At 50.3% G+C, this 10,114-nt stretch overlaps 1 protein-coding gene across 1 annotated transcript; it reads right to left on the reverse strand.

Moving 5' to 3' along the window:
- Nucleotides 1-1,071: 1,071 nt before the first annotated feature.
- Nucleotides 1,072-9,735, reverse strand: Abcb6 (ATP binding cassette subfamily B member 6 (LAN blood group)). The gene is made up of 19 exons (XM_090354850.1): nt 8,934-9,735; nt 8,512-8,649; nt 7,697-7,877; nt 7,416-7,517; nt 7,048-7,231; nt 5,931-6,052; nt 5,322-5,431; nt 5,085-5,150; nt 4,803-4,928; nt 4,572-4,648; nt 4,420-4,483; nt 4,240-4,325; nt 3,996-4,053; nt 3,035-3,139; nt 2,132-2,306; nt 1,873-1,985; nt 1,618-1,712; nt 1,468-1,536; nt 1,072-1,348 (listed from the first exon to the last, which is right to left on the reverse strand). The coding sequence occupies exons 1-19, from the start codon at nt 9,474-9,476 to the stop codon at nt 1,237-1,239; spliced, it is 2,526 nt and encodes an 841-aa protein (XP_090210976.1). The 5' UTR covers nt 9,477-9,735; the 3' UTR covers nt 1,072-1,236.
- Nucleotides 9,736-10,114: the final 379 nt, after the last annotated feature.

Raw genomic sequence — 10,114 nt, forward strand, 5'->3', positions numbered from 1 at the left:
GTAAGATGTGTGAGTAGTGTGTTTCCCTCTCCTTTTCCAGCCTCAAACAGAATTCCCTGTGTGTATGTGTGTTGGTCCTGGGGCTTGAACTCAGGGCATGCATAGTTGCTGTTCCTGAGCTTTTGTGCTCAAGGCTAGTGCTCTACCACTTAAAACCACAGCTCCATTTCTAGCTTTTCTGGTGATTAATTGGAGCTATGAATCTCACAGATTTTTGCACCTGGGCTGGCTTTAAACTGCGATTCTCAGACGCCATTCTCCCAGGTAGCTAGGACGGCATGAGGCGGTAGTACCCAGCTCAGAGTTGTTTTTGTTTTGTCCAGTCCTGAGGCTTAAACTCGGCCTGGGCACTGTCCTTGAATTTCTTTGGCTCAAGGCTAGCACTCTACCATGTGAGCTCCAGCTCCCCTTCTGGCTTTTTCTGTTTATGTGATACTAAGGCATCAAACCCAGGGCTTCATGCATGCTAGGCAAGCACTCTACCACATTCCCAGGCATCAAGCAGAATTCTTTTTTTTTTTTTTTTTTTGTGGGTCACAGGGTTTGAACTCGGCCTGGGCTCTTCAGCTCAAGGCTACTGCCCTACACCTGGGCCTGGGCATTGTCCCCGAGCTCTTCAGTCCAAGGCTATCACCCTACCCTTGAGTCAAGCCCCTTCCCCCTTTCCAGTGGTTAATTGAAGATAGAAGTCTCAGGTCCTTTTGTGCCTGGGCTGGCTTTGAACCTTGATCCTCAGACTCGGCTTCCTGAGTAGCCAGGATTACAGGTGTGAGCCACTGTGCCCGGCTTCTCCCCCCCCCCCCCCTCCCCTGCCAGTCCTGGGATTTGACTCAGGGCCTGGGCACTGTTTTTGGACACTTTGCTCAAGGCTAGTGCTCTGCCACTTGAGCCATAGTGACTTCCAGCTTTTTCTGTATATGTGGTACTAAGGAATTGAACCTGGGTCTTGGTGCATGCTAGGGGAGTACTCTACCACTAGGCTATGCTCCTGACCCCATCAAAAAATTCTTGTCAAGCATGTTCAGATGACTTCAAGTCTCCTTGCAGTGCCCCCATATGACCAAGCCATAGTCACCCTTGAACAGTCCACTTTTATTTTCCCAAAGTGCTCTTCTGCAAAGTCCCTTTCCCTTGTAACAGCACCAAACCCCTAGAGGAGGATGAAGTAGGCCAGGGAAAATGGACACATCTTAATCCCCTGAGTTAATCTTTGGGAGGGAAGAGGCCACAACTTTGTCACTGTGTCTTGGTCTGGGGCTTGGTGTCTTCAGAGACTTCTTCTTGTCCCTTCTGCTGCAGCTGCCACATGTTGGCATACACCCCACCTCGGGACAACAGGGCTTCATGCCTGGGGGTGAAGAGACAAGTAAAAGTCCCACCCATGCGTTTTACTCCATCAATTGATAAGAGAGGAAGAGGGGATGGGCAGGGAAGATCCCTTCCAGAAGCCCTTCCCCTGCTTCTCACCGTCCTCTCTCTACGATACAGCCATCCTTGATGACAAGAATCTGGTCGGCATTCACCACAGTTGAGAGCCTGAGAAGTCAACGATATAAGTTATTCTCTACCTTACTAGAAATGGCCCATGCTAGCCACACTGGTCCTGTAGGCCTCTACCTGTGTGCCACCACAATGGTGGTGCGGTTGGCGCAGACTTTAGCCAGTGAAGCCTGGATGGCCCTCTCAGTAGATGTATCCAGCGCTGATGTCGCCTATAGAGGGAGGACAATGCAGGGGCCAGGGAATGCTACAGCAATAGAGTAGGAGCTTGAGAACTATACAAGGTTTTGGTGAATAAGACAGATGACAGCTACGGCAGGAGAAAAACTTGCCAGCATAGAGGCAGCAGGGAGGCAGCTGCCAGGACCTTACCTCATCCAGCAGAACGATGTCTGGAGCCTTGAGAATTGTGCGGGCAATGGCTACTCGCTGTTTCTCCCCACCGCTTAGCTTCAGTCCCCTCTCGCCTACTTGTGTCTCATACCCTGTGGATATAGCCCACATCCCTCAAGTCACCTGTAAACAGACTTGGTTTCTGTAACGAGGTAGGCAAGGAGGGATGGAGCAGAGGTCACTGGGTTAAGATGACTGTATGCCAGGCAAGGGAGGGGACTGCGCAGAGGAACCCCACCTTCAGGGAAGGACATGATAGCGTCATGGATGCCTGCAGCCTGAGCAGCAGCCTCCACCTCAGTGTTGTCAGCTGTGACACGACCGTAGCGGATATTGTTGGCAATGGTATCATTGAAGAGGACAGTGTCCTGGGGTACCACTCCAATGTGAGACCGGAGAGAGTGCTGGGTCACCTGGAGCCAAAAGATGATACACCCTGGCTGGTGAGATTCCCCCAGGCCTGGGCGCAAAGAAAAAGGCCTGAGCTGGCCAGAAGCACACAGGGTAAGCAGCCCAGGGTAAGAAACCTACTGTCATCGTTGCACATCCTAGCAGAGTGGGAAAAAATCACTCAGCTTCTCCTGAATCTGTTTCCTATCCTCCAACCATAAAAATAATCATGCACTCAAAATGAACACAAAATCAAACAAAACATTCTCTTTGCCTACTTCAAGGACTTTTGCAAAAGATCCTATCTTGCTGGATGCTGGTGGCTCACGCCTGCAATCCTAGCTACTCAGGAGGCTGAGGTCTGAGAATCAAGGTTTGAAGCCAGACTGGATAATCTAAAGTCCATGAGACTCTTACCTCCAATTAATCACCAAAAAGCCAGAAATGGAGATGTGGCTCAAGTTAGAGAGCTAACCTTGTGTGAAAAAGTTCAGGGACAATGCACACGCTTTGAATTCAAGCTACAAGACCAGTACACCCGTGCATGCACATGCATACATACATACATGCATGCATGCACACATGAACACAGCTCATATCCTGAACGACACTACACATGACTACTCTAAGAGAAATCAGCCAAATGGTACTAGGAAGACCCTAGCTTTCTGCAGGGTGACATTTTCTCTCTGTATGTCCAACCCATTCTTCCATATAGAGACAATTAGTCTTTTCCCCAAAAAAACCTTACCTGTGAGATGTCTTGCCCATCTATTCGGATACAGCCAGAGTTCATGTCATAAAATCGAAACAGCAAGCGCAAAATTGTGCTCTTCCCTGCCCCAGATGGGCCCACCTGTTACATTGGGGAAAAAAAAATGGGAAAACTCTTAAGACTGGCTTCTTTTAGGTGTAAAGCAGGACTGGGGATTGAACCCAAGGCCTTGAACATGTGAAGCAAGCACTTTCACTTAAGCCTCACCTCTAGACCTTTTGCTTTTTGTTTGTTTTTCAAATACAGTATCACATTGACTATGTCAAGGCAGGTCTACCTCTTCCTTAGCAGCAGGGATTATAGGTGTGCACTATTACACCCTGACAGCCTATTGACTTCAAAGCTCCTTCCCAAGAAGTCATTAACATCTATACAGCATATCACATTTGATTGTTTCTTTTCTTTCTTTTTTCTTTTTGCCAGTCCCAGGAGCTTGAACTCTAGGCTTGAGTTCAGTTCATGGGCTTTCTCGAGGCTAGAGCCACAGCATTATTTCTGGCTTTTTTTTGTTTTTTTTTTTTTAAACATATATGTAGTACTGAGGAGTGGAACCCGGGTCTTTGTGCATGCTAGGCAAGCACTCTACCACTAGGCCAAACTCCCAGCCCACATTCAATTGTTTCCTTCCTTCCTTCTCCTCCCTCCCCCCTCTCTCTGTTGCCTGTACTTGGAGTCTACACATTGTCTGGAGCTTCTATTGCTCAAGGCCAGCACTCAGCCACTTCTGGATTTTTCTGTTTATGTGCTATTGAGGAATCAAACCCAGGGCTTCATGCATGCTAGGTAAGCACTCTACCACTAAGCAACCTTCCCAGCCCCTCAGCTGTTTTTTGTCATAACAGGATTCTGACTTTCTAGTTTAGGTCATGAGCCAACATAGGAACTGAACAGGGGAAGCTTGAGGGCTAAGTGTAAGCCAAGTGGCTGCTCTGCTCACCAGGGCCACAGTCTGTCCAGGCATCACGGTGAAGGACACATCCTGTAAGGTCTCCCGCCTAGAAGGACCAGTGGGTGAGCAGGGGTAAACAGGCCCCTCCCATTACCAAAACTACCCCTGACCCCTGCCTTCCCCTGCTCTCCCCCCACTCTTTCCACAGTGGTGGGTTGAAAAGCCAGGGTTCAAAGGAGGACAAAAACGCAGTATGTAAATGGACAAGGGGAAAGGAAAGGAGAGAGCTGACCCATCAACATAGCCGAAGTGCACATTTTCAAACTCAATCCGGCCTTTCTGAAAGTGAAGGGGCCCTGCTCCAGGAAGGTCCTTCACCTGGGAGAACACAGTACTTGTTGCTGTTACTGTCCTGGAATTCTCCAGACAAAAGAAACAACCCCCTGGCCCAGGTTCATCTCTCATCACTCACTTCGGTCTCCTCTTTCAGCAGGTCAAACATGTTCTCCATATCAATGAAGTTGGTCTGGATCATCCTGCAATAAGAGTGGAAGTTGGGGCACCACTGAGGACCTAGGAAATAACAATGCACCCTGAATAGGTGAAGGTTGATAATCAGCTTACCTGTAGTAGGTGCCAAACCAGTTGAGAGGCATGTAGAGTTGAATGATGTAAGTGCCAAAAAGCACAAAGTCCCCAACCTGTGGAGACCCAGAGAAGCAGATTGCATCATGGAGGCCTGTGGGCTGCTCTTCTGCCTACTCACTTGCCATGCAAGGGCCCCACTTCCCTGCCCCTCACCCTTGCTTCCATGTTTCCCTACTCCTCACCCCTTCTTCCATGATGCTGCCTTACCTGTAACTTCTTCTCACTGACAAAGTATGCACAAAGCAGGGAACCGGCAAGAAGCCCAAGTCCAATCACCAAGTTCTGGGTCTGATTCAGCAAAACTAGTGAAGCACTTGACTTCCACTCCAAATCCTGAAGGCAGGACATGGGAGGGAGGAATACCATCACCCCGTTCCAGCCTGAGTCTAGGTACCATCTTCCTCACCACCTTGACTCTACTCCTCTCAACCCGGCAAAGCCACAGGCCCAGCTTATTATCCCTTGCAAATCACAGTCTGGCTTCCTTACCTGATACTTGATAATGGCCTCTTGATAGCGTTCTACTTCATAACTCTCTGCATTGTAGTACTTCACCTGATGGATTCAACCGCAGCACATGGCTTCTGGATCACTGCCTCCAGAGTCCTGATCCCACTTTCTGATTTCAAGTATCAGCACCCTCCCCAGCTTTTCAGCACCACTGTGACATCCCGGCCACTTTCTCCCCATCTTGCCTCCCACCACCACCTCAGAGGCTTATGTTACTGTTTCAAAGTTTAGTAGAGAGTCCACTGCTCGTGCCCGGGTGGCGTTCTCCTGTGTGTTCATAGCACGGCGAAACTTGGTTCTCCACTCAGTGACAGCAATGGTCAGGACTGGAATGTGACAAAAGGGGAGGGAGGATGAGACATCACTCCTAACAGCAGGGATTAAGTGGATGTCTCATACCCGCCACAAATACTAAACCTGTGCTAGGGCCCGAAGCCCCGGTCTCCAGGAGGACAGCTTCAAGCTTACTAAGGAAAGGAGCTATATGCAAGAAATCTACATGGGCTGAAAAAGCCCCAGGTGTGGGTAACTCTGAACTATGGATAAATGAAGACAAGTTACATCTTGCTCTGAAAATGAGGTTTCTCCTTGACCTGTGACCACAATGGGGGCATAAAGTGAAAAGGTGTCCTTCCTTGGCCTTCACCCACCTTAATCTAAGGCAACAAAGGAAGAAACCTGCCCAGCCAGCCAAGAACAGCCTGAGACTTAGCAAGCCCACCAACCCTCAGCCTCCTGAAGATTGTTCAGCTAAGCGGAGGGAGGGTTCATGTCCAAGGGGTCCCTACATAATTCAGGGATAAGGTGTTATAAGGCAGCACTCACAGAGATAGAGACTCATGCACAGGAACACAATGAGGCCAAACCAGGCATTGAAGAACATGCTGAAGTAGATGATGCCAATGATGATGTCGACCAGGGTGGGGGTGACATTGAATACCAGGTAGCTAGGAGAGTAATCGAGAAACAAAAGGAGATTTAGGGGCTTAGCCCAGCAACTTTGCCTTTAGGAGGTTCAGTAATGTTTCATGTTCAACAGCAGCAGGCTGGAATCAATCTAAATGCCCCTCAACAGATGGCTAAGAAAAGCCACAGCATGGCCAAACTACAGAATTCTCTGTATCTGTGATTATAAATGAGGGAGATCTGCAGGCATGGATGAAAATATATCCCCATAAGGTTTTATTAAAGCAACTTTGAAAATGACACCTATGGTGATATTTTCTGCCTTAGAAAAAAACTTCCATGGTATCACATTAGTTCCATGAGTTTGCAAAGATAAAAAGTACAAATAGGCCTAGAGTTTGGCCTAGTGGTAGAGTGCTTGCCTAGCATGCACAAAAACTTGGGTTTGATTCCTCAGTACTACATACATAGAAAAAAGCCAGAAGTAGTGCTGTGGCTCACAGGTGATAGTGCTCTAGCCTTGAGAAAGCCCAAGGACAGTGTTCAGGCCCTGAGTTCAAGCCCTGGGACTGACAAAAAAATAAAAGTACAAATAGACCAGGCATTGGATGGCTCAAACCTGTAATGCTAGCTACAGAAGGTTGAGATATGAGGATCATGGTTCAAGGCTAGCCCTGGTGGAAAAGTCTGTGAGACTCTAATCACCCAAACAGCTGGAAGTAGAGCTGTGGCTCAAGTGATAGAATACTAGCTTTGAGCAAAAAGGCTCAGGAACAGTGCCCAAGCTTTGAAGTCAAGCCCCATGATTGGCACACACAAAATTACAAATAGGTCTGCTCATGTCCATCATACGGAATACAGTGTAAAACTCTGGAAAGGGAATGTTCAAGAAATTGGTTGCCTGTATTATCTGAGTTATTGTGATAGCATTATACATCACTTCTGTAATTTACAAACAAATGAAAGTAACCATAATCAGAGAGACTATGTCTCCTCTAGCTGGCACATGCACATGCCTTTTGCACTGGAGTGGTACCTGAGCAGCCCTGTGACACTGGATGTGCCCCGGTCCACAATCCGCAGCACCTCCCCTGTCCGGCGGCTCAGATGCCAGCGCAGCGAAAGCTCATGCAGGTGAGAGAAGAGGCGCAGCTCCACCTGCCGAGATGTGAACTGCTGCACCCGGATCCACAGGAACGTGCGCAGGTTGCTCACGAAGCCTGGGGAAGCCACAGGAGCCTCAGTAGGGCTTGGAGGCTACGGGACAGCAGCCCAACACCAAGGTACAAAAGGGTTGACAGCACAGAGGGGCCTGGGGAAGGAATGTTAAAAAGAGCACCAGAATGGTGGAATTCCTATGGGAAGCCTGATGGCCCATCAGGGTGAAGACAGAGTTCCTCGCACCTGTACTGCCAGTGCCACCCCCCTGGAGGAACTTGAGGAAGACATAGGTGGTAACAGTCCGGGCTAGGGAGCTCCAAGGGGCCTGCGCAGTCAACAAGTTCACTGTGGAGAGAAAAGTCAGGATTCACTTCAACAGTCTCTTCAAACAAAACTGCCCCAGGCACCAGCCATAGCCTCTGACTATCCAACCCCTAACTCCATTCCACCTCCTCAGGTAAGAGTTACCCCAGCCACCAAGCCAATAAAGAATCCGCAGGCTGAGTAATATTCCTGTCCCTCACCGATGTCCCTATAGAAGATGGGGACCAATAGGTTGAGTCCTCTGTCCAGCCCCATGAGCCCCAGGCAGATCAGAACAACAAGTTGTAGAGCTAGACTTCCCCGAGGCCACAGGTAGCCACTTAGTAGGCGGAGCTTCCTGCCAAGGTCTCTCCAGGTAGAACGCTGCTGGGTTGAACGATCCTAGGATGATGATACACAAGAGAAGGAAGCTCAGACACCAAAAACAAGTATACTACCAGCTAAGAACCTTCCATGAAAGAACATAAGGGGTGGGCTGTAGCTTCCAGGTATCTGAGGTCCATGAGTGATTATCTAATGGAGTCATAAAGGCCATGCGGGAAGGGCACTGGTGGCTCACACCTGTAATCCTAGCTATTCAGGAGGCTGAGATCTGAGGGTCACGGTTCAAAGCCAGCCAGAGCACTAAAGGTGGTGAGACTCTTATCTGCAATTAACCACTAGAAAATCAGACATTAGTGGCACTATGGCTCAAGTGGCAGTGCAATAGCCTGGAGTTAAAAAGCTCAGGGACAGTGCTCAGCCCCAGAGTTCAAGCCCCACGGCCAAAAAAAAAAAAAAGCCATGAGGTTACAACTGAGCTTTGGGAAAGAACTAATTCATTGTGAGGAGATGGATGTAATAATGGCAGTGATTAACGTTAAAATAGATCTCAGGATTCAAAGAAGCTTAGGGTATAGTTGAATGATAGACTGACTGAGTGGTAGGACACATGTTTAATAATTCAGGAGGTTCTTCTGGCTTTGGTCTCCAGTGCAAAACAAAGCAAAACCTAGGATTCCGAAAACAAGTGTACCTGGTTCCTTTCTACGTCCTGGTCCTCTTCGTGAACTTGTAGGGTATAAGACTGGGGGCGAAGTCCAGGGGCCCAAAGCCCCAGGACAAAAAGTCCTCCAGACACTAGGTATCGAAGAACCCACAGGCCAAACTGAACCTACAATAAAACATGTACAGATGGTGTGATCAAAAGCCAAAATCCTACAGTATTAATAGTAATACCAGGTCCTCTTCAGAAGCCCAGCATTTAACAAGGGAAAAAAAAAACAAAAACCAACAACAAAACCAAACCAAAAGCCCAGAATGACTCAGCACAGACACGCCCCACCAGCTGGCTATCAACCCCCAGGCAGAGCCAGACACTCCCTTCACGCCAGCACCCAGATCTCCAGACACTCCGCACTGCCTAGATCATTGCCCTCCTCCCATCAGGGCCCTCACCTGCTGGCCCAGGTCCGCCCTGGCCCACCACCACTGTGGGCTGTTCCAAGACACCAGGGTCAAGTTTTCCGCTGCAAACGCCACCGTCCAGAGGAACAGGAGACCCAGGCTGTGTCTGGGTCTGAGACCCATTGCCAGACTCTGCCTTGCCTGGCTCCGTTCCTGCACGAGCAGCCACAGGCCACAGGCACTGGCCAGACTCCCCAGCACAGAGGCCAGCAATAGGTAGCCTGGCAGCGGGGCCCCCCGGGCGGTGCCCATCCGGCCAGCCAGGCCGGCCAGGGGCAACGCCACCTGAAGTATGGCCAGAAGCAGCTGCAGCACATAGGGAGCGACACGAGGGCCGGCCGCCCAGGAGAGCGCATCGGGGCCGGCTGGTTGCTCTGGACGTTTGCAGGGAAGAGCCAGCACCACGGCCAGAGTCCCCAGGGTCACCAGGATGGAAGGCACGAGCGTGAAGAAGAAGCAGGGACTCAAGCCATTCTGCTCCCAGGCCGGACCCAGGGGTCCTTCGGCTTCGCAGTAGTTGCCCACAGTCACCATGGCGATGTGTGGATGCTGCCCGAGCCTGCGGGACCGGAAAACGGGGCTGGCCGCTCAGGGAGGGCCGCGGGTGCCTGCGTGTTTTGGGTCATGGAACCACCCGGCGCTAAGTGGCGGGGGGTCGCTGAGACGCACGTGGACTCTGCCACACCGCCCACTCGCCTCGCGCACGCGCCGCCACCACGCACTCACGCAGGGCACGTACGCCGTCTCCCCACGTCTCTCCCGGCTGCGCTCGCTGTCCGGGACCCTCCGGTCAAGGGCGGGAGCACAGGAATGTGGAGCAGAGGATTCGCTCGCCCTCTAGGGGAGTAATCCCGCCCCCGAGCCACGCCCTTTCCTTTATCCAGGGTCCCTATTGGCTAAGTGTGGCTAGGGGGCGGGGAGAATTGTGCACTGCACTTGTGCAAAATAGGGGGGGGGGCTGAGTCTGCTTGAGTCTAATCTCAGGTCTGGCAGGAGACCTCGACCTCTACAGAGTGAAGGATTGCAATCAGCCCTTCCTTTGTTTTTTCTTCCAGTGCTGGAATTCGAACTTAAGGTATAATGCATGTGGGTAAATACATCTCCAGTGATTTGAAAAACAGTTCTTTTGTTAACCAACTACCTGTCTACCACAGGGGCATCAGTCACTTGCT

The sequence above is a fragment of the Megascapheus bottae genome, chromosome 21, assembly GCF_031878675.1.
Source record: "Megascapheus bottae isolate mThoBot1 chromosome 21, mThoBot2.hap1, whole genome shotgun sequence".
In the NCBI taxonomy this organism is placed as follows: Eukaryota; Metazoa; Chordata; class Mammalia; order Rodentia; family Geomyidae; genus Megascapheus; species Megascapheus bottae.